Source organism: Choristoneura fumiferana, chromosome 6, assembly GCF_025370935.1.
Source record: "Choristoneura fumiferana chromosome 6, NRCan_CFum_1, whole genome shotgun sequence".
Taxonomy (NCBI): domain Eukaryota; kingdom Metazoa; phylum Arthropoda; class Insecta; order Lepidoptera; family Tortricidae; genus Choristoneura; species Choristoneura fumiferana.
The window spans coordinates 7,706,325-7,731,858 of NC_133477.1; the positions used below are offsets into that span (position 1 = coordinate 7,706,325).

The 25,534-nt window shown below is 36.6% G+C and overlaps 1 protein-coding gene across 1 annotated transcript in view; it reads right to left on the reverse strand.

The window, feature by feature from the left end:
• Positions 1-613: 613 nt before the first annotated feature.
• The window catches only part of LOC141428632 (uncharacterized), a 39,341-nt gene continuing 14,420 nt past the window's right edge, over positions 614-25,534 (reverse strand). The window contains exons 2-8 of the mRNA XM_074088636.1: positions 19,528-19,730; positions 17,894-18,032; positions 10,790-10,933; positions 6,769-6,879; positions 4,706-4,813; positions 4,068-4,229; positions 614-3,172 (exon numbers count right to left, since the gene is read on the reverse strand). Coding sequence (XP_073944737.1) covers positions 2,673-3,172; positions 4,068-4,229; positions 4,706-4,813; positions 6,769-6,879; positions 10,790-10,933; positions 17,894-18,032; positions 19,528-19,730 — 1,367 coding nt within the window. The 3' untranslated portion in view covers positions 614-2,672. The remainder of the gene's footprint in view (positions 3,173-4,067; positions 4,230-4,705; positions 4,814-6,768; positions 6,880-10,789; positions 10,934-17,893; positions 18,033-19,527; positions 19,731-25,534) is intronic.

Genomic DNA, 25,534 nt, shown 5'->3' on the forward strand with positions numbered 1-25,534 from the left:
AAATAATATAAAACCTACTCTACTTAAGTACGTAATTTTATTGTTTATCAAAAATCAAGCATTTCTCACGGACCAAACAATCTAATTTATTTATTTTATTAAATTTCACAGCATAACATTAAAAACTAAAGCACTGTAAGTCTAAGATAGAAAGTCGGCTGTTGATTGTTGTTGCTGATAGGATGCTGTTGTTCTATTAAACTTTGTATCGTAGTATCGCATCTATTGTTAGGTTAGTGTAGTAATAGCCAGAGTAGCGGTAGTTCATGTCACTTATCGTTAACAAACTTCAGCTGACACTGTCTTCAGCGGTCGTACTAGGTCTTTAAATTTAAACCCGAAAACTAACAGCACCGTTTAAAGTGCTAAATGAAATGAAGGCCGTGCTGCCAGGAAACTCGCAACAGCGTCATAGAATTTTAAAGGCAATAAATTTTATAATTTTATGAGCGTGACCGAGCAACCCTCTTTAGCTTTTTGAATGATCCGCCCCATAATTTCCGTGAATAATGACACTTGGCCACGCAACCATTACTAACAAAAAGAACATCTCATCACTGGGGTAAATGACCCCTCTTGTTGTGCAACGTGACAGGACTAAATAAAACGCCAATTTAAACAGTTTTTATTTAAAAATTCATAAAAAACTTTACATTTAGCTGCAACTGTAAACTGGATGTGTACGTGTTTTACATTTATGTGTTCGCTAAGCGTATATTTGCCTTACTTAGGTACTTAGTTATAGTTTTTTTATAGAAAAAGATCAACGAATTCGACGGTCATAGAAAAAGGTGATATTAATTGAACATAATGATCAAATCCCACGTCCATCGTCTCATTAAATATGTATGTTAAATATTGAGCTGCATGCGCCTATTTAATGCGTAAGTAATGAGACCACATTTTCCACTGAAAACGAAAAACATCTTTTCAATAAACTTTTATCATAACGATCGGGAGAGCCCCTGTTTTCTGTTGCAAAGCCAACTTTATTTTTAATCATTGTCTAGCATCCGATGGTTCTTTATGTACAAAAAACTCGACTGTTCATGAGCACGACATTTTGTGGAACCATTGTAAAAGTTTTTCAATTAAAATATTTTGATAGGACAGCACAAAAATTTCGGAAAATGCGAAAAAATAGTCCAATGTTTTGTTTAGATTCATTTATGAAAAAACAAATTATTTATCAAATATTCGTAGTAGATTTCAAGCGTAGCTTATTGATAACATTAAAAAATCACAGATGGTTGTAACATTATATCTGAACAAGTTCAGCCTACAATTAAGTCGGTTCATATAAACATTATTTTTCATTGAACTTTGACTTTTCATGTCTGTTACAGTACTTAGGTAACAATAAATACGTCTTTGTTAGATTTACTATAGAAGCTTTTTCTTGATCTTTTACACAATAGTTATTTGTGCAACAAGAGAGCAAAGTTGTTTTTTGTTGCGAGTGTTGATTTTGAATCCCGAGTAAGCAACGGATTCTATAATTGAATCACGAGCGTTAGCGAGTGATTCTAAGTTAGAATCCTGAGAGCAGCAAGGGATTCAAATACACGAGATGCAAAAAAACTTTGGTCTCGTGTGACACATAAAATTTTTCACCTTAGCAGCGAGAACATCATTTAAATGTAACATAAGAGTAAAACCCCATATACCTACCTGTTTATAAAACAAACATTTTTTTTAAATATAATCCGATTATTAAGAAACAAATATAATAATCACATTTCAAACCATAAAAAAGTGCCCAGGAGACACAATACAAATCTCATACTCATAAGATGCATTGTAATTTTTCTTAGACCTTTTTGTGCTAAAGTTATGTCACACTTATTTTTTAATACTGCAAAAATCCTCATCTTGGGGGTCATTAAAAAGGTTGAACAAGAAACGTATAATTTATTATAAATGTTATTAAACCTATATGAATTTTATTAAGATTTCTATTACATAAACATAAATAGATTTGTTAAAAATTAATTCAACTTAACAAATATTTATTCCAACTGTAGAGGCAGTATACGGAATTATTTTATAAAAAAAAACAAGAGAAGCGGCTTTCGTGCAACGAGGTTGCATACTTTATTAAAAGATTGGGAAAATTTACATTTTGGAAATATTTCGTTGTCATGTAATTTATTAGGTATCTATCGATATATTTTTAATATCAAAAATTTAATTTAAGATCGTAATCAAAACACATTTGATCCTATCTCTCGCTTTTTTCGTGTTGAAGTGAAATGACAGATCAAAGTAAAGTTCAAATATTTGGAATTCAGTGAGTAGACCCAACACTATACTCAGCATTAAAAAAAAAGTTACTTTGTCTCACGGAGTGAGCAAAATGCGATTTTGCTCACTGATTTCTCATAGCAAAACCTGCCTGTTTGAGGTGCTAAGGTGAAAAGTGACTTATCAGTCAGATTCATCTAAGTGTGCCAGTAATTTTACTTTGAATGTACAGTGTTATTGAATAACAAATAAGTTTTATAGCTGGATATCTTAATGAAATTTCAGATCACATTTAAATTGCACATACGACTATAAAGACTAGTATCAATATATTCTACTTCATTCATTTTCGTGTTGATTGTTAAAATGCAATATCACTAAAAACAGTAAGTCCTCGATGTATCATCTGCATCAGTACTGTGACGTCGTCAGCCATAATAATACTGCGAGTTTGAAAATCTGCTCAAACTCTTTGGACTAACCACAAGTTCGTGATCAAGTTCTGCATCTTCTTTTTCTCTACTTGCTTCTCTACTGAGCCTGCCAGCTGCTACTTCTCTGTACTGAGGTGGTATGTAATCCAAAGTGCCGTACATACTAGCACCAGCACAAGGGTAGATGGTCGACAGCGGCCTCATAGCCCGTAATGTCCCCTTACTTCCCGGTACATCTCTATAAAGTATCATATCGGGATGCGCAGGATCATAGAACGTTCCAGAAATATGAGTGACGTCAATATCATTGTCAATATCTGAAACAGCGTCACTAAAGACGTTTGGCGCTTCCGCAATGAACATGTCGCCATTTTTGGAGTTGTTTTTGTTTTTCCGAATGATGTAACAGCGAACACCGATGAGCAATATGCAGAGAATTATGAATAGAAGAACGCTTATACCAATGTAAATAAATATGTTTAGGCGCACCGCCTCTGTAAAATAATCAAAACAGGAAGTTAGGATAACGAGCGTAGTTAAATATAAATATGTTGCAATTCCTACCGAAACAGTAATGTTTCTAGTGCCGCTTATCCATCGCATGCGCCAAACCCTCGAACATTGTTTCAGCAAGCAGTCGCACACAATATTTGTTACTGTCTAGGCAACAGAAACCTATCAAACCTAAATAAATAGTAAGTAAGCAGGCAAAAATAGACTTTGACAATGTGGTCTTTTCGAAAGCATGGTAGTTTAATGATACATGTATAAAAGCCCCTTGCAGCTACTTACGAAGTACGTAAACGTTTCGATTGTAATGAAACTTGATCCGTTCACTCGCACGACCAACGATAAGACACTTGACTCTGTAAAAATGTTTGGGTTCCACAGAAAACCAGCGTTACTACACATAACGTGTGGCAACAAATGCTGAGTGGAGGCCCTTTTTGGTGTCCTGTCGTGTCACCAAGTAACTTAGTTTTAGTGCTACTTTAAGTCTTATTACTGTAAGGTGGTGATACTTATGGAACCAAAATAAATCTCTCTTTCTTTCTTTCTAAAATACCTGTGAGAAAACAGCTCAAATTATAATTGCCTGTCGACTGCATCACTGAATCCGCGGACAGAGCTTGTTCATAGAATACCACGGTATGGCATGAATCGTGACTCATTCTCACCTCACAGAACAGATTTTGTATGTATGGGGGTATAGATGATAAATACGCTGTGGTGACACGTATTTTTATAGGAGAAAAACTGAAGGTTTTCGTTGTTTATTTACTTAGATTTCTGCGGCCCAGACCAGACATTGTAGGTACAGACAATGTCCGAAGATTTGCCGCGCGAGGCGGTGACACAGCGTGATAGTAAGTGGATATTTCAATATACCTGTATTATCCTTTTCACTTTTATCAGGCTTGCGCGATCCACTCCCATCCTCGTCATTGTAAGATGGCTTTTGTGTGCTGACTGGTTTTGGAGTAGATTTCAAACCTCTATCGGTGATAGGTTTATCTATGCCAGTGTCTGTCCATCTGTCACCGGCGTTCACTAAATAAAAGGAAATATAGTTGATTACGTAATTATTATAATTACAAATTTCTACTGTTGAGTTCCATGAAAAGAGATCATTACAGCAAGTGGCAAGCGCAGCGCAGGACGTCCACATACGAGATGGACGGATGATCTGGTTAAAACAAATTCACGGTGGATGCAGGACGCGTCCAACCAAAGCAACTAGACGTATATGGGGGAGGCCTATGTCTAACAGTGGACATCCTACTGCTGATATGATGATGATGATGATAAGATCATAATAATCATCCTAGCTTAGCTGATTACCACACTGAAGATGAAGGGCCAGCGTGAAGTAACTTCCAAAATGTGTAAATATTTGCTCATAGATAATTATCAATGTGCTAAATACTCTTCTCATTTCCTCTTGAAAAATTTTAGGTTGTGCTGACTACGTAGCTATTCTTTTTGACTACTGTTAAAAAGTGGTACTTGCATGTGTTGTGCAATACCTGAACTATCGAACAAGTCTGAGCCGCGGTCTGCCTTGGTGAACCCGTCCTTTGCCTCATCCGCCTCCAGCGCGGACTCAAACTGCTCGGTGAGAACGCCCAAAGGCACTGCGACCAAAAATATTCACTTAAGTAATTAACTGAGAAAGCAACTTGTTTTCTGTACGAATGAGAATTGGCTGCAACAAAAAGTTCATATATAATTAGGCTTCATTGCCATTGACAAAGAGAGTTGAATTTTTCCTGTGATGCCATTATGTATTGTGTTGTGATTAATCAATCAGGCTGAAATAAGCCAAACGTTTAACGAGAAGTTACTCTGCGTATTTGTTTTATAAAGCCATTTTCTAAAAAACACAAGCCAAAAAATATGGAACACAACGCCAGGACTCAGTGGTATTATAAAAACCTTAACAACTTCGCGATACCAAAAACTAAAGAACACAAAGAACTAAAACTTGTTTCCGCTCCTAAAACACCCAGCTATTATTATTGTGTAAGCTGAAACTTAACAGATGCAAACAGAGTGTGATAGTTTGTTTCAAGAAAACTTTTGAAACTTAAGAATGCCCCGAGTACACGGGCTCTGTATTATTACGCTTTCACACTGTACTGAAGAGCAAAAGTAGGACGAATAATAATGTACAACCCCTGTTACCAAAGCATTTGATACAAAGTTTTGTTTTTAGTACCTACCTACCTGGTATACCTATACCTCAGTAAAACAGATCGCCAATTTTTTATTTCGATTATTTTATTTGCGAGATTCCAGGTGTGCCGTTTCGGCAAAATATTTTTCGCCAAATTTCACTTCCCAAAAAACTTATCGCAGTAGTTTCATTTCCCAAACGAATCTTTGGCATATTAACATTTCGCATTTTATTCATTTGGTCAAATTATCATTTGGCATAATTTTATATTGTCAAGTTTTATTATGACAAACGTTTATTAAGCAAACGTTTTCTTTTGGCTAATATTATATTCCAAAAAAATGTTTGTTCAAAATGACACTTTGCACAGGAACCAACCATTGAAACCAACTGCTACCAGAAAAGTAGGTTAGGTAAGGCTAGAATTGCGTCCCCCATAGAAACGAACTGCTATCAGAAAAGTAGGTTAGGTTAGGTTAGAACTGCGTCCCCCACAGAAACGAACTGCTACCAGAAAAGTAGGTTTTATGCCATGCAATATTTTGGGAAGAGTGCTTTATGCCAAACGATAAATTTGACTAAATAATACTTGGTAATATGAAACATGACTAAGTAATTATTTTTGAAACAATAATTTTCCAAAAAAATATTTACCAACTGTAAAATTGCGATAAGTTGTTTTAGCAAATAAATTTTGCCAAATGATACTTTAGGAAAAGTTTTTTGCCCATACATTCCTTAATCCGAGATTCCAACCACAATTATCACTGTAAAACAATGCAACAAGACTAACGATAAATGGAAGAATAAAATAAAGCTACTAACTACAGTTAATTACATTTCGAGAAGTGATTTACGGCTTGCCCAAGAAAAAAGGAAATGGAAGCTGCTCGATTACTCCTCGTGGAATACCAATTTAGCATTTTGTCTCAAAATTAATCCCATAGGGAGATCCTTTTATTTTTATTTTACTAATTTTAATAATTAGTAAATCAATGCTGATTCTTTAAATTAGAAAGAAAATGTGGCAGTTGTATTGTATTAGGATATATATGCTATTATTAGAAGCTCGAGTTCGTAACCACATTTATTTATTTATTTTTACTTATTTATTTATTTTCCAATAAAAAATTACAGCATTACAGTAAAACCAGTGCGCTGTAAAATACAAATTATACAAAAAAGACATTAAAAACAAAAAATACGTAACGAGAAAAAAAGTTACTTAGTTACTATTGCATAGCTAATTGGTTATGTATGTATATTACTTTTAAAGAACACGTTGGTAGAAAACCTATAGCTTCAAAGGGACATGTCGTCTGTTTCTGCTCCCTGCAGATGATATGAAATTGACATTGCTGGCTATGACGTTGTATCTTAAATGGCGTTGCTTTAACGTTACAGACTCTGAACATGGCGTTTGGCACGGGTTCCCGAAAACAGTACTGGAAGCTTGAATCTCGCATCTTCGCTTTCCGTGGCATATCTGCATTACTCTGCTCGCTGCATTTGTCGCCTTGCAATCTGCATAAATAAAATGATGAAGCCCATTAACGGACGGAATTCACTCAGTTGACTTAGTGGTTCGAGTTTCCTTTAAGTACACAAATAAGTAAAATAAAAAAAATAAAAATGTATTTATTTATCAACTCACAAAGGACTACATTCGATACATTTTCACAAAAGTTTGTTTACGCAAGTTTCAAAACATGAAGAATCCTTTGCGAGAGACTGGAGTCTGAACTAGGTGGGTACCTGTATTACAGATCACCAGGCTCTCACCCCAAGGACGCATAAAATGACAATTAATTACATATTTACAAGCAAAAATATATCAAAATACTTGAAGTGCAATTAACCATTTTAACATACAATACAGGTAAAAAAAAAATAGTAGATAGTTATGAATAATTGTTAGTTATTATATTTATAGTTATTATATAAGCCCAAGAGTACATGTCGTATTTGTGTGTGTGTGTGTGTAAAAGTATGTGTCTTTGCGTGGGTACATGTCTGGATGTGTGTTCAGTAAGAGAGCTCTTTAGCGAAAACCCAATAAATCTTCAATCTCGTCATATGCTAATGTTTGCAACCAATCTGTCATCTTTTGCTTACATTCTCTGTCGGTAAGTGTATATATTTTAGCTACTCTATTTATTCTATTGTATAGTTTTGGACTAAGGTAGTCAAAGTGATGACGAGAAACTGTCAAACGACAAGTATTCACTGAACAAATTAAATCCGCTCTGCGCCTGTTTCTAATAAGTTCAATGTTGAATGGAAGTAATTTTTGTTTTTTTAAGATAATTTGCCGGACAAACAGACCTCTTACTGTTAGAACTTTGCTCTCTTTATAAAGCGCAGTGGTGGGATATCTGTAAGGTTTTTTAGACATCACCTTTAAAACTGCACGTTGTGCCCTTTCTACTCGCAACATTAAAGTTTTGGCAGCTCCCCCCCATACAGAAATACAATATGTAAGTAATGATTGTAGTAAAAGAAACCGCAATCAACAATCGTATTTATCCTAATGCTAATTATAAAATGTTATAACGTGAAAGTTTGTGAATGTGCGTGTGTAGGTTTGTGTAGGTGGTGATGTTGTGAGTGTTCGTTTCTGTACATAAAAGAATGAGTGCGAGTAATTTTTCCATGCATATAGCAGTTATGGCCCTATTGTCGAGGATTACATACCCATACATACATACATAAAATCACGCCTCTTTCCCAACGGTGTAGGCAGAGACTACATCCTTCCACTTGCTATGATTTTGGCATACAACTCTCGCTTACTCTACATTTATCAATCTTTTCATGCATGCACGTCGGTTTAGAGTACTCCTGACCCGACCTTTCTTAAGAACGTCCCCGATTTCATCGTGGTACGTTCGTTTAGCCTTCCTCTCCCAACGTTCCCATTCACGCTTGTCTTACAGATCTGTATGATAGTCAATCTGTTTTAATTCATTCTGTCAACATGCCCAAACCATCCAAGCATCCCTTTCTCAATCCGTGTGACTATAGGTACCTTCATTTACACCACAGCGTTCCCTTATCGCACTATTTCTAATTCTGTCACTCAATTTCACATCTCACATATTTCTTAACACTCTAATTTCTACCGCATTTATTCTACTCTCGAGGATTAGTCTTTGCTAAAGAGAACAATATTACTTAAATAGTTTAGAAAAAAATCTGCAATTTCTTAGGGCATGGATAGAAACAGGAACATTCGATAATAGTTGCGTTTCAAAGCTCTAAGTACAAAGTTTTAAGTGTGTGCACCTCAGATATTTTTATATTTTTCTCCGTATTTTTAAAAATATTTTGATCGGATTTCACTGCCAAGTGCAGTTTCATTTGCTTTTTTGCTGGTTTCGGCAGCAAATTGAAACGTAACTTACGTAACTTATTTCAAAAGAACACAAGATTATAAAACAAATAACAAGCTTATTTTTAAAACGACTGCTTTTATGGCCCCTATGAAGTGAATGAAACGAAATAAAAGTGCACATTAACGGCTTGTACAATGTGCGAGAAACAGAGCAAATGAGGGCAACCATCAATCAGGTGGAACAAGTTATGCCAGGAGCACCTGACCTGACGCGAAACTTATAGCGCAGATTAATTAAAAATACCCATGAATATACAGATGTTGTGTATAATGATTTGGTATACATTTTTGTATTTAATGAGTGACATTTTCATATCCATTAATATGAAACTTTATTCATCATCATCATGTCAGCCGAAAGACGTCCACTGCTGGACATAAGCCTCCCCCAAGGCTCTCCACTCAGACCGGTCGTGTGCTTTCCGCATCCACCGCGATCCCGCGATCTTAACCAAGTCGTCGCTCTATCTTGTTGGAGGCCTACCGACATTCGAGAACATTCTGACCCCATCGTCCGTCAGTCCTGCGAGCAATGTGCCCCGCCCACTGCCACTTCAGTTTCGCAATTCTTCGGGTTTTAGTCGCTCTTACAGAGTGCAAGTAATATTTCAAATGGTTCACAAAACGACTTAATCATACATAACTCATATACCTAATAAGTATGAGACAAAATTTTACTAATTCATTCTCAACTCATTCAGTTTAACTATGTTAATACAAGGTCTTGATATGCTCAACGGATGTCATCATAGTGATAGCAAAAAAACATGCTCCAAAACGACCGACAAGTTGAACCAAATAAAGTATGCCTTCGGCACATTCATAAACAATTTCGCTGCATAACGTATAAATTGAAAAATTAATACAGCAACGGCAAACTTTCTGAGTACATGGTTAATGAACAAATTAATTTACCGAAAACTTGACTGAAATTTTGTCGCTGTTGCTAAAATACGCTGCTATGTATATCGTCTTCAACACTTTTTAGTACATATCTACATTGAAGTTTCTTACAATACGCCCGTGTTTGTTCATTCAACCTCATAAGTTCAATGAACCAAAAAAATACAACAATAACATATAAACTTAGCGAAACTTGTCATTCATTCGTTCCCTAAAACTTCTACGTCTGTCTGTAAACGATGTGCTGCATTATTCTTATATTTTAGTACTAGTCTTGTTAAGGATTTAGAAAGGTATTAAATGTTATTTAGAATAAAGTTTGTTTGAGGATAGCAAACTTCTATGGAAAGATACAAAAATATGTATTAGGAGCCCTCTTTTTTGGATACAGTCGAGATCAAAGATATGTTTACACTTTACTACCTTGTCGCTATCACTTCATGTTTGGAATTTTGTATAAAATTGACAGAAAACTTACAGTGACAAGGTACTAAAATGTAAAGAAATAACGGCCCTTAGTTATCACTTTTCATTTCTTCATTGAAATATAAAACATTTAAGTTTATACCTACATTTATTCTAATCTAAATTCGATCTATTTATTGTTTTCGATTTATTCTCTATCACTGAGGTACCTGCACCAATATCTGATACGACAAAGCGTGCATAAAACTATGATATTATTATGATATCCGCAGTAGATACACCGCGGCACATTGCTCGCAGGACTGATGGCCGATGGGGTCACGGATCGGGAATCGAGCTGTCGGTAGGTGTCCAATAAGATGAAGCGACGACCTGGTTAAATCGCGGGATCGCGGTGGATGCGGAAAGCACAAGACCGGTCTGAGTGGAGAGCCTTGACATAATGATGATGATGGTGCATAAATTATCTGATAAGACTCTATTTCTAGGGCCGGTAGGCCGTTTCAGATATTTTTAAACGCTCTGCTGTGGCAGTTATTAATGCAGGTGACTGTGTACTGTATATAGTACTTAAAAGTGTTAATAATTTGCAACCACACAATCACCACACAATTAACTTCACAAACACATACCAGCATCCTTTTATCGGCACCGAAAGAAAGAAATATAAAAGTTTTAATACCAGGATCTCAGAACATAGCAGGTACTCACTTTCCTCGGGCATTCCCTTCTGCGAGCACTCGGAGTCAAAAGCGTTACGGCCATACTCCGCATCGAATACTGCTACACGGGAATAGGGGTTGCAGCTAAGCTTCAGGATGTCGTCCTCGCAGACCACCCGGCTCCGGAACTCGGCTGTGATTGTAATGTATGGTAATGTTTATTTTCTTCTACTGAATGAACAATTAAAAAAAACTGAAAGTATCCGAATTGTATAGTGATTTATTTGTCAAAGACAGCGCCATCTCTCGTGCCGGCTGAGAAGTACACATACGTACGTACATGTATTTTCTATTGAGGATATATGGATCCATTGGCCGTATTGCCTAACGCGCTGACGTTCGCGATCGCATTTGCCATCTCTTTCTACCCTCGTCTTATGCCATGTGACAGAAAGATGTGGTGAAAACGATTACGATTCAAAGTGTGTTAAACATTAAGGCTTCAGGTCGTACAGACTCGTACAGTCCAGCACCATATCGGACACAACCAAGCGTGACTGACACGACATTATTTTTAGGACCACTAGAACGTGTCAGATATTTTTCCACGCTCCGCTGTGGCGGATATAATGCAGTCTGTACCAATAGCGCTTGGCGACAAAAAGTCGCAATGTAGGTAATTTTTAAAAGCTTGTTTCATTGATCTTTGAATAATTCTTATAGCGACACTTATCCGATACTTTTCTGTAATAGTTTCATCTTACCATTCCCTCCCTCTTACTACTCCCTCCTAGCTTTATCATAAAGACGAAAAAATTACGAAGAACATTCAAGGAGAAATCCGACGATGCCTTTTGTTCCTTCACTAACTATCTACCGAGCTTTATACACAGGCTAGAATCCCAACAGGCTAGAACCCTTTCCCCATTAAAGGTAATCCGACACCACCAATACGCTAAAAGCTTTCGTTGAGTGTTCATTTATTAATTAGTGTCAGTGTCCGAGTGTTTTGTGTTTAGTAATGGGAAATGAATAAGTACCGTGGGGCACACGCGCGTTTGTGCCACCGCGTTTATTTGAAACTAGCCATTACCTGTTACTTTGTCTAAGAAAAATTTGTCCATCTTGTAGGTAAAGAATTCTAGACAACTGGAGCGATTACGTACCCCTACCTAATTAAATACCCTAGTTTTAAAACCCTGTTATCTTTTTCGAGTATCCTTAAAACCAGTCAGACATATTTATCTTTAAAAACTTATCAAACAAACAAACTTATAAAGATATCTCTTGTGATATAATGTCATGTTTTGAAATAAGTACAAATACAAATTAAATAGTTTATTTGGCCAGATCACTTACAATTAATCTCAAAATATTGGAACTGTAATTTTATTCCACGTCAGACGAAACATTAATTATTATCTTTATTATTGTAACGAATATTATTCTAGAAGGAAAATCGACGGTAGATTTTCCTTTCATTGCAAATAAACGTTGAATTCTTGCTAATTGCAGGATAATACCGGCTCAGAGGAATTCCGAAGAAAGTGAACAATTTCAACATTGAATTTTAATTACATTTTTGTAATATAGACATCAGAACAAAGGAAATATCTCGCCCAAGAAAATAAAGCCTAAAAATGTTTTAATTCAAATTACGTACGTTTTGGACGAACTCTGTCTCTCTCGAACTTATTGTACCGCGTCTGCAACTTTACGTGAACCAATGTTAAATTGCTTCTTTTCTTTTATTTTTATAAGATAAGACTTGCTTTTTGTATAAAAATACGTAGAAATACGATGCACACGTTATCGTAATCAGCATAAAGACGTACATAACTAAGTAATTTAACGATATAGCGAGTCCAGAAAAAAAGGATAATGAAAACAGTAGTGAAACACGCGCGCTTTATTAACTTACTTTAACACGTCAACATTAACCTACTAAACATACTAATTTTTATAAAGTAGCTGACACTTTTAATTTTACTATTTTTTGTTGTAGCGGCAATAAAAATACACATTAAGTATGTGTAAAATTTAGCTGTCTATTTATTAAGGTTCTCGAGATATCTACAGCCTGACAGACAAACAGAAGGAGAGCAAAGCGTTCCGGGTCACCTTTCGGATACGGAACACTTAAAAGATTAGTTACGTCAATTGATTAGTTCTTATAGCGGAAATTCGGCAAACTATTAGCGGTCAACACGCGGCGTTTGACCCGCCCGCGTGTGGTAATGAGAGCTCGCCACACCTTATCAGGCGCGCCCGGGGCGGCGACCCCGTCCAGGAATTTATTAACGCCGCATAAATCACATCAATACACTTCCAGGAGCGCTCATAAAAACCGCCCGCTCACGCGATTAGTGGATGAACCCCCTTTTGTTTCGTAGCGGTGAAATATTGCTGGCCGTTTGTAATTCGGTCCTTGGATTTTGAAAATCGAATGGCTCACGTGCAATTTAAAAACAATTTGTTTGGATGCGTGCTGGGTTAAGCAGACTGTGCACAAAATAATAAAAAATAATCGTAAACAGAAGATATTTAAAAAAAGGAAGGAAATTTGTATTTATGGCGTGTATAGATGAGTACCTATTTCTCAAAAAGCTGTCCCGTCACGAAATTACAAGAAATCAGTTTGTCAAGAAATTATTAACACTAAGGACGAGATGATGAAACATAAACTGCATAAAAAATAATTCAATCAACTAGAATTTCCTTGCTCACCGGCGACCTTTTGCGGAGGTCCATATCAATGAACTAAAACATCCAAAATTTCTTCACGTCAGGAAAAGTCACGAAATCTTGTGAGGAAAGAATCGTACTTTTGCAACAACATCGAAACTTTCTATTGGGTCCAACAACAAAAATCTGGCTTTTTATCACCTTTACCACAAGGTTTTGTGTATACACATTTAAACATAATTACTACTTACTAGCTTTTGCCCGCGGCTCCGCCCGCGTGGTATTTGGTTATCGCGCGCTGTTCCCTCGGGAACTGTGCATTTTTCCGGGATAAAAAGTATCCTTTGTCCCTCTTGGGCCCATAAACTATCTCTATGCCAAAAATCACGTCGATCCGTCGCTCCACGGCGTGAAAGACGGACAAACACACAAACATACAAACACACTTTCGCATTTATAATATTAGTATGGTTTTTTTGTGTTGAAATAGCGTCAGGTTTTTTTTATAAGTAGACAACTGAAAAATTGAAAATGGACAACTTTTGAGAAATAGTCAGATACCACCTTTTGCCATGGCATACACTAATAAATAGCGTACACAATATAGAAATACCTACGCTAAACAACGGAATCAGAAAAAGCAAAACTATGTTTTATTGAACCTCAATAATGTATGCATTTTAATACGCTGTTTAATAGGCTGGAGTGCACTGATATTTTATTCATGACATCTCCAAACATACGAAATAAAATTAATAACCAGGAAAGCTTCATAAATTTTTAATCAAACAGACGTTCTTCTATAGATGCTTTAAAAATAAATATATTTTATAAATGCGAAAATTTACTGACAGTTGAAGGCATGCGAATGGTCTGAGTGGTCTAGAATGGGTCTATAAATAATTCCATATACTCGTAGCTCCTAGCTACGTGACTGCTAAACTGTTAAGCCCGCGAACTACAAAATGGCGGACTATAGAAGTTTATTGACGACCGGATGGCCAAGTAGTAAGAGAACCTGACTACGAAGCTTGAGGTCCCGGGTTCGATTCCGGCCGGGGCAGATATTTGTATGAATAATACGAATGTTTGTTTCGGGTCATGGATGTTTAATATGTATTAAAGTATGTATTTATCTATATAAGTATGTTTATTCTTTGCCTAGTATCCATAGTACAAGCTTTGCTTCGTTTGGGACTAGGTCAATTGGTGTCAAGTGTCCTATGATATTCATTTATTTATTAGTCTGTTCGCTGACAGTTGATAAAAAAATGGAATTATGCAATTATCCGGGATAAAACTATCCTATGTCCCGCGACTGAAACTTTATACCAAATTTCATCTATAGTGGTTCAGCGGTTTAGACATCAAAATAGATGGTCAGATAGAGTTACTTGTGCATGTACATATTAGTTTGGATTAACTACTTATGCCTAATTAGTAACTTACATTGCATTATCTTTGTTTCACATTTTCAACTACATAGTTACCTACTGAAAAGTTGTGCGGAAGAGATGAGCCTGCCGGATGAGATAAAAATAGAGATAATTTATGTCTATTTTTATTCTTCTTTATAAAATTGTGTTCTATAGGTATTGTATAGCGGAAGTGGATAAATCTGAACTGACTTCTGATTTAACATTAGGTTTATATTTTTTAATTTATGCACAAACTGCAAAGTGAAACGTGGATAATATTACACTACATTGAATAATATAATATTATTACCTATTGTCTAGAATCCAAAAAAAACAGTCATGGGCGAGTCGGACTCACGCACCAAGGGTTCCGTACAAATCTGTATGTAAATAGATTGTTGAAACCAGCACCTAGCCAATAATTAGGGTAACAGGAGGAATGTCGCTAGATGGCGTTAGTGTCGTGTCCGTTTGACGTTTCAGTCTTGCTTGCGATTGGCTCATTTAGTTATTTAACCAATCAAGAGCGCGACGCAAATGTCAAACGGACCTCACCATACTAACGCCATCTAGCAATATTTCGCCTCTCGCAAAACATTCATTAGCCCTTTTTAGGGTTCCGGAGCCAAAATGGCGGAAACGGAACCCTTATAGTTTCGCCATGTCTGTCTGTCCGTTCGTCCGCGGCTAGAAAGCTGTAATTTTTCACGGATATATATGTAAATTATGCCGACAAAATGGTACAATAAAAAACTAAAAAAAAAATTTTTTTGGGGTACCTCCCATGGACGTAAAGTGGGGGTGTTTTTTTTTTCTCATCCAACCCTATAGTGTGGATAGCTCTTTTAAAACCATTAGGGGTTTGCTAAGACGATTTTTCGATTCATTGATCTTTTTGCGAAATATTCAACTTTAAAGTGCAAATTTTCATTAAAATCGAAAAATCTAAACCGGTGGAAAAAATGAAAAAAATCAGGATGGTAGTAAGTATATCAAACTTTCAAGGAAAACTATAACGGCTAAGTTTGCTTGAGAATTATTAGTAGTTTAAAAGTAAATAGCAGCCTAAGGTATAAAATATACCTGTACTTGGAAGATTCCGTATAAAATACGAAATCCTTGGTAAAATAATTAAAAAAAAAAATTCGTAATGGCTACGGAACCCTATTTTGGGCGTGTCCGACACGCTCTTGGCCGGTTATTCAAAGATCCAATGTCGTTCGTTCCTCCAGCCGGCAGCGTTCGCGGGCAAACATAACATTGAATAACTGCCATGATATTCCGATATTCTCATAAAGACTAAGTCCTTGTGGCCATTATCTACGAGATATTGGATCCCTCGCTTTGTTCTTCTTCGGCCGAAGATTTTGCAGATCCGCCTGGCCAGCTTTTATTGATTTACGTGCAATATATTCACGGCCTTTGTAAATAAATATTCGATGGCGCTGGGTTCCTTGTTGGGAAAGTTATTAAAACCATCCTTTGGGAATGTCGGAAATTTCGCTCGGTTTGCCGCGGAACTTCTAGGGGTAAGTACTTGTGAACCGTAGAAGGCAAAGTAGAAATAAGGTTTTTTTTTATGTCCATTCGGTTAAGTATAAACTTATGAAACTTTTAAGATGGTACGTTATTTTACATTACTGTTTGTTATGTTATGTTTTATTGAAACTAGGGATCCTCTTGCACTTGCACGTTGCTTATTATTAAACTTTTAAGAAAATTTTATTAATAGCTTAATACAATATTAGTCCTTACACAGAATGTATTTGTTTAGATTTAAAATGCTTATTTCCGCGACTATCAATTATGTAATTCAGCATGAAACATAGTGAAACATAAATCTAATGGAAGATTTATGGCTTTACCATAAAAAGTACGAGACGTCTTTTATTTAAAAAAAAATCCTTGATTTCGATTCTCCTTTACTGCCCTCTTAATCCAAAAGGTGGTCTCTCAACAACAAAAAAATCACCTTTGAATTAAGACATTCTGCATTAGAATGTCATCAGAATGTCTTCAGCTACACAATGGTGTAAAAAGTATTTTTTTGAGATACCGTCTTTGGCCATAAGAGTACAGTTTTATATCACGGAACCACAGTCTGTGAGCAAAACTCGCACTTGAAAGGAGCATAGTCTGGTTATTGTCCATGTTCTGTTAGTTCGGATCTCGTAAATGTATGTCGATAGGCGGAGCCTTTCATTCTATCCGTTTTTATGTACTTCATAAGGTAGTGAAACAAAGCTCGCTTCGTAAAACAATCATTGGGAGCTATTTTTATTAAAACTATAGGCCTAAGAGAGTTTGTTCTATTTTATCGTGAAGGAGTAATAAACATACACACACACACAGACAAATTTTGGCATTTATAATATTACACGAGTAGTGGGATTTATTATTATTTTCACCGTTTCCCAAATATTGTTCACTGCTGGCCAGCTCTACTGAGTTTTTCACCAGGTATAAACGAATATGATAAGATCATGATATGAAATTGCCTAACACATTAGTGGTTTATCATTTACGCTTTATTAGCACTAGTTTTAGTTATTAGAAATACGTAACGATAAGGTATAATATGCATTCACTCTCATTAACAACCAACCCAAAAAGAGGGGTATAACACATAGATATAAGTTTAATATCAATGTCTGTCTGTCTTTTAACTCTCAAACGGATGGATCAATTTCGATGCGTTTTTTACGTGAAAGCGAGTTTTCTTGCAGTGCTTTTTAGCTATGATTGATATAAATCGTTTCAGCCGTTTTTGAAATATTGAATTTTGAAATAACATTATAGGGGGATTGTCAACTTCTCTTAGTTTCGTTCGCTTCACGCCCGCGCAATGTAATGCACCTGCAGAATTTTTCTTGCAAGTGAAAACTGGATTTATGCTGGGTCCCCACGTTTGGCAAGCGCCGACAAACGCACAGGACACAGTCATTATGTCGTAGTAAGTAAAAGCTATTTCTATCTTACTCTACCATATGACTGCGTCCTATGCCTGTTGCCAAACGTAGCGACCCAGCCTTAAACCTCGACAAACTTACGTGGTTTGCACTTGAACGCCACTCGCACGAACTTCCTGGCGTGGGGGCAAGGGTCGATGGTCCCCGCTGTCAGCTTTGTACTGAACTGACAATTCGACTTCTTTTGGCATGCCTCCACCACTGTCTGCAACAGGGAGTACTGCAAAAGAGATAAAAATTAGCAGCTGCTTATAAAGCGAACATATAAACTTTTATTTAACTTAAAACGCTCTTATACAAGTTTGTTTTGGTTTCAAAATAGACAAACAATTTTTCGACCATGGTAAGTTCGGTGACAATACAATAATCTGGTAGGTTGTGAAATTTTGCTGGGCCGACCAGGATCGTTTCCGGAGGAACAGGTATGTAGTTTGGATGACAATGCACCACACGTCACTCGCCTTTTTTGACCTCTCTTATACAGCTGATGAACAAAATACTATTATTTTTACGGTCCATTCTACACTAACCTTACGCTTCGGATAGTCATCCATCTGATCTATCGAAACAAACAACAGTCTTCACGCTTCCTTGACGATCGTTAAGCACATTTCAATAAAAATAATAATATATTAATATTTATCGTTCCCTCGTCAAGGGTAAAAAACGAAGGGGCAAACGCTTATTAAACTAACACACCCTTGGCTATTACCGTTAGTAGGTACAACGTAGAAGTCCCAATGGAAACCTGCATGTGGTAGTCAGTTAACTTTTAATTTGGTTGTTATTTAATGAACAACTTCATAACTGCTGTGAGCTCAGCGTGGTTTTAAACGTGTTTTGATAGAACTTACTGTTTCGTTGAAATATGTATAAAAGTTTGGTCGACAAATAGAATATTATTTGGTTTTCTACGCGTAATTTGTATTTTATCAAACCTAATGCAATGATATTGGCATTGTTATGGCCACCGACGGATGCTAAACAAGGTTGAAAATACCACAGGTTACTTAAAGGACTCTATGGCTCTCACCGTATCACATCATGACCGTATTGTAACGTGTCAGGCCAAAATATCCAGTTCCCTGGTCAAGCCCAATACCTCCATCTAATAATTCGTAAAAAATTCGAATTTATACTTCTACATAGTGTTCTTTTTCAACAGTCAATTATTTCGACTTATCGGGTTTGACCAGGGAACCCTCGATATAATTTGTATAGAAAAGTATGCGACTTTGCCCACTAGCACGTTCCGTGACCAAACGTCGCCGTCACGTGTCTTATATGCGTTTGACAGTCCGTTATCGACACGTTCCTATAAGGTAGAGACCTCAATAGTTACTACGTCATACGGAGTTAAAATCTGCCAAAGTGCGAGTCAGACTCGTGCACTAGGGTTCCGTACAAACTTGTAGGTTGGTGTACCACTGCTCATTTACAGTTTACATAATACCTTCAATCGTTTTCAAAGCGCAACTGACAAATCATGAGTGTAGAGTTAGAAATGAAGTAGAATTACTGACTTAGCAAAACACACAGAATATTCCTTTTAAAATAATGAAGGTATTCAAAAATAAATGCAAATAACTAACTTAAAATGTAAAAATATTTTTGGGGTGTCTGAGGTTTTCAGTTATTTAATTAACACCTTGTATATCATAAAACTTTGTAGCTGGCATATCAGTATTTTAAATCGCTTTGGCAACAGCACCTACCTGCATTGGGTTAGGCCACAGGCAGTCGTTACCCATGACCTGACCAGGCCGGTCTTCCAAGCATGTGTGTTCTGGCACTGTCGCTGGCTTTCCATACTTAGCTTCCTGAATATTAATAACTGTGCCAGTGGGGCATGCTAGCGTCACCAGCTCGTCGTCGCATGCCAAGCGATGCATGTCTTTAAGTGTGCTGACGAGAGAACCTACAACAAAGATGATTATTGGAGGATATAATTAAACATTAAACTAGTTACACTTCAGCAGCAGTTCCACCAATAATGTTGAGTAATGCGTTTCTCATTAACCAATAAACACGCTTCGTTCACCTCCGCTCAGCTGATTTCACGAGACATGTGCTGAAGCGTTTCTATTGGTTCATGAAGAACACATTCCTCGCGACACATCCTTGCACATTATTGGTGGAAACACAGCAAAACTAGTTTGCTAATGTCGTTCGGAACTCGAAACAAAAGATCGGTTTTCTTTTTCTTTTTCATTTGAATCTTCGGGAAAACGAAGAAAAGCGATGAGTCCCGAGTGACATTAACATTCTAGTTGTTCTGTATAATCTCAGTATTACTCGTAGTAGATGGCGCCAATAATAGAGCAATTAGTATGTAATAAGTATACGCTATGTGTGGCAGATGGAAGAACGGACGAATGGACGCGGCGTGACAACAATAAGGTTCCATTTAGACATTTGAGTACGGAATCCTAAAAAACTTGAGAATATTTTCGATCAAAGCATCAAATTAAATCAAAGAATAAAAAAACTTAATCACGCATGTAATGTTAAATTGTGCCTGACGTTTTAATTTAATTGCGATGACCGAAGTCACGAACAGGCTTATAAAGTTAACTTGGTATACGTGCAAAGCGTGATAAATTAAGTCTAAACAATCATGATGAGACCAAACAAGGAAAATCGCGTACACCAAGCTCAGCTAATAGCAATGTAATGCGCCCATAGAGCTTTCCTGCAGAAAACTGTACTTGGAAATAAACTACGTTCAGATTACAGAGGTGTTTTACCGCAGGGAGTACTTAGCGGGATAGTATCGTCTTATAATATAACTTAAGCTTCATTTGGACTTCTGAAAACTGATACCGTCCATAGATAATAGAGAGGTAATATTTTTGGAGAGGCTGACATTAATTTGGTATAATAAACACAAAGCAAAAGCTCTTGACTTTCACAACATATCAAAAAATAACGCACCGCACAAGGCGCTGCAAAAACTGAATTCTGCACCGTGTGCATCGGGTTTAAGATTGTTTATTTTTACAAACAATGATCATGACATCACAAATAATGATCAGCAAATAGTCCAGGAAAATGAATGAACCATCTGTAAGCTTCGCTAAGTACATACCAAGTTACCAATTGTTTTCCTGAACCTTACAATGTAAATACAAGGTTATCTTACGAAAATAAATATACCAATTTTTAGAGCAGTTCTAATTATGATTAGGTATTAAGGCAAAAATAGATCATATTTTGTTTTTACCAAAAAATGGAACCGACTGCAATAACCTTGTACAAATAACCGACTACAAATAACGATGTAGGATTAGGAATTAGAGATTTTGAGATACGAGCTTTTTCAAAGTAATGATGATTAGGAAGCGTTTGAGCCCTACTATCAAGTCAAATATGTGATATTTTCTTGAGAGAGAGAGAGAGAGAGAGAGAGAGAGAGAGAGAAGCAAGGTAGAAATTTGATATGGACGCGTACAATGCCTGAATCAATAATTACTATTAGCAAATATCAACATCATCATCCCACCCTATGTACGTCCCACAGCTGAGCTGGAGAGAAAATATAATACGATATAATTCCCAAATACAAATTTGTAATTTCACCTCTCTACGTGAACTTAATTTAGAGACCACTTACATTTGTAAAAGCAGGTTAATTTTCAAGTACCTATTCCAAATTAAATTTCCATAGGCACTTGTATTAAGTACCGCTTATCTCTTAAAGCCTCTTTACTGTAACTTGCGAAAAGAACCTCCAAACATAAAGCAGAGAGCATAAAGTCCTCGATAAACATTTATTGGTTAAATTTAATCGCCAATAAGAATTTAGCCGGTTTTCATTTAAAACCCGCATTGTGTCTTAAGGGTGGTAAATAAGGAATTACGGACGAGAGTCTATTAGAAGCCCGAAGTCGAAGACTGAGGGCTTTAATGAGCCGATGTTCGTAATTCTAGTACCGCCCGAGCGACATACAATGTTTTTCATCACATTTGCGAGTAAAATTTTATATTTGTAAAAGAAAAAATATAATTCTTCCAAATATTGGCGATACCTTAAGCTGCGCTCTTGGCAGCGCCGCCCTCCCCTTCCATCAGCATGTGCCCGAGCCCCGTGTGCATGTGGGCCTGCTGCTGCGGGCAACAGCAGCGCGCGCAGCAGTATCAGTACGGGCTCATTGACTGACATGACTCATTTACCGACCGTGGGCTTCATGACAAGAAAATTAGCACGGGCAATGACTCATTTACCGACCTTGAGTTTCATGACAAGCACATTAAGATCGAGGGTTTTATTTGGGGGGTTGCAACCAAGGTAGCCTGCATTTTACGACACTGTTTACGAGCAAGTGTGATGAAAAATGTTTTTAGATATAAATAGGCAACGCGATTAAATATTACAACAAATAAAAGCCGGAGGTTTTAAATAAAAAGATAAATCCTTCTTATACCGGTCAAACGTCCAAGCAAAAAATTTAATAAACTGCGCAAGGATGTACTAAATTCCACTTGTATATGGGTCTCGGTATTGCGAAATTCGTTCCTAAAATATAAACTAGGCTATATTCTCACCTTATCTGACAAATTTGTGAACATAACCCTTCTAAAAATCTAAGAAACATTCATTGAACACATACAACCGTCGACTGTTTTATTCGAAACTTAAAAAGTATTATTTGATTTATAAATAAGGTAATTTAATCCTATCCTACTAATATTATAAATGTGAAAGTTTGTGTTTTTTCAATGGTGCGTGTGAAGTTCCCAATCGGAATCGGGAACTACGGCCCAAGCGCTCTTGTTCTGAGAGGAGGCCTGTGCCCAGCAGTGGACGTATGGCTGGGATGATGATGATGATGAAAGTTTGTGAGTGAGTGAGTATGTTTGTTACTTCTTCACGTTGAAACGGCTGGACGGATTTGGATGAAATTTAGCAAAATTTAGTTTATAACCTGGATTTAAACATAGGATACTTTTTATCCCGATATTCCCACAGGATAGGGATAAAATCTTGAAATAACAACCGATGGGCTTAGAGTCATGTAATTAGGTATAGCTGGACATCTGAAATAACACATAGGCTACTTTTTATCCCAATATTCCCACGGGATACGGACAAAATCTCGAAATAATAACCGCTGGGCTTAGAGTCATGAAATTTGGCATGGTTGTTATACTTAATATAACGTCAATGAAAAATACGATGTAATTTTAGGGAATTCCCATGAGAATTTAATAAAATCCCGGAAATTCAATTCACCTGCTGTATCTAATGATTTACGCGTGCGGTGCCGCGGGTAAACGCTAGTTATACATAATTATGGTATTACGTACATACAAACAACTTCAGATAAACCTCCAAAGGGAATATGTAAAACGATTTATTTGCTTATATATAATGGCTTGATACAGTAAATAACAACGGAAGCAGTGAACTATAAACAATTACTTTGCTCACCCGCTACCTTACAATAGCTATATCTATGCAGCAAATGTGTATTCATACTGTAAGAACAAAAAAACAGTTTGTTCTTACACATCTGTTGCATAAACGTATAGCTATCACAAAGTCACGGGTGAGCAAAGTAATTTGTTTGCAGCTCATTGATATGGACCTCCGCAAAGTAACGCCTGATTTAATAAACGGGTGCAATTATTTTACCAAAAAAAAAGTAAGCAAAATAACATGGTGTCTATATAAAATGTACCTACAAATAAGACAATTGTAGCTTTGTACATGAAACACGATAGTCTTACTCGTATTAAATATTTTAACCCAGATAACTCACGTCTTAAATCGAGTTCACACACACCGATAAACGTACCTTTACAGAGCGATGTTGTTAGTGTTGTGTGCTACCCTAAATTTGACAGTTGTAATGAAAATGATGATGAAAACGCGCGGACGTCGAGCAGAGCGGCGGCGCGCAGTGCGCGTGTTGCAGCAGCCGCTGAGTCGCGTTGCTCCAAAGACGAAGGGCTACGGATTAGCCCGAAACATGTCGAGCTAAACTCGATTTAAGACGTGAGTTATCAGGGTCAATATAGTTAATACGATTGTAGCTGTTATCCGTGACACTGCTTTCAACAAGTATAAAGCATTGAATGTTAAGCTAAATTTCTCTGAAAGCAATATATACGATCGCATCATTAAAGTCGCCCAATTCAGTTTGAAAACTTTCAGGGGCATCGCTAGCGTTCAGAAACAAGCACGTTCCGGGAAATTCGGGTTAAATAAACAAAATCTCCATTATCGTTGAAGAAATATTTGAATTTTGTAACTTTGATGATTCTGCATCTTATGGTTCGTTGTTGTGGACTTTTCAAATGAATTATTCAGTCATCTGTTACAGATAGCAAAGGTTTGATTACTGTTTAAAAAAATAAACAGAAATATAAACTTGGACACTTTTTACTTTTCTGTATCACACACATAATTTTCAAGTGTTTTTTTTTTTGTTTGGGGCAACTATAATAATAATAGGTAATTGTGGATTAGTATCAAAATTAAACTGAGTTAAAATGATTACTAAAAGTAAAATAAAAGTAACTAATAACTAAAATATAAGTAGAAAAAAAAAGTTATTTGGTATGTATATAAGTAGCTGGACGTCTGGAATAACACATAAAATACTTTTAATCCCGGTATTACTACGGGGTTGGAATAGTCTCAAAATTTAAAACTTAGTTGGTTAAAACATTACATTTTTCGCGGGTATTTTATTGCAACGTTAATGAATTCAAGTATGTAAATTCATTAAAATTCTGGGAATTTCATTTGAACTGCTGAATCTCCTGATTTACGCCTGCGAATCCACGAGTAAACACTAATGTATTATTATAAAACAAGCGCAGACTACACTAACCAATTATGCTTACTTTGCAAGTTGCTTGGATGCAACATACTAGGTTAAATTGAAATTTGGAAACTATTCGATGCATAATGCATGCATACTGCTCTATGCGTGCTGAGTTTCTTGTGAATTATAATAAATCTTTCCAGTGGAGAAACATAATTTCAATGTGTATTGTCCATGTTCTTAATAATTTCGTATCTTACTTTATGAATCAAAATATTTTGTAATATGTACAGTTCTACAGCTTTTGCCGGCTGCTTCGCGTACCACTAGATCTAGTAGTTGAATTTAAATTCCTATGAGAATTTCCAAAATTATATGTATATACAAGATGTTTATAGACGATTTAATCCCACTTTCGTGGGTACATAAAGGTACGGTCACTGTAATGCTGTGTAAATAAATGTTGTGTAATAAACAAATAAATCAGAATTATTCTGCATACCGAATTTCATTAAAATCCTTTCAACACACGACAGACACACTCCTCACCAACATATCATAGCTTCCCCCATAGACCTCCAGCTGTTTCGGTTGGAAGCAGCCTCATCCACCGTGACTAGGCTTTAAGTCATCCATCCATCTCGTTGGTCGACGTCCTACGCCCGCTACGCTCGCCGACCCGTGGTCTCCGTTCAACAACTTTTCGGCCCCATATTGCCACTTCAACGCCTTAATCCGCTTGGCTACACACAAACGTTTAACCCTTTGACCACCACGGACGGTAAAACACGACAGCTGAAAAAAGTGTCATAATGGCCATGTCGGCATTTCGTGGCGCATATGGAACGATTTTTATATATATATTTTTGGTGGCTGTGGCCAACCGTGGGCAGTTAAAAGGTTAAGAATATTAAGTAGCATACGACCTAATAATACTTCATTCCACATA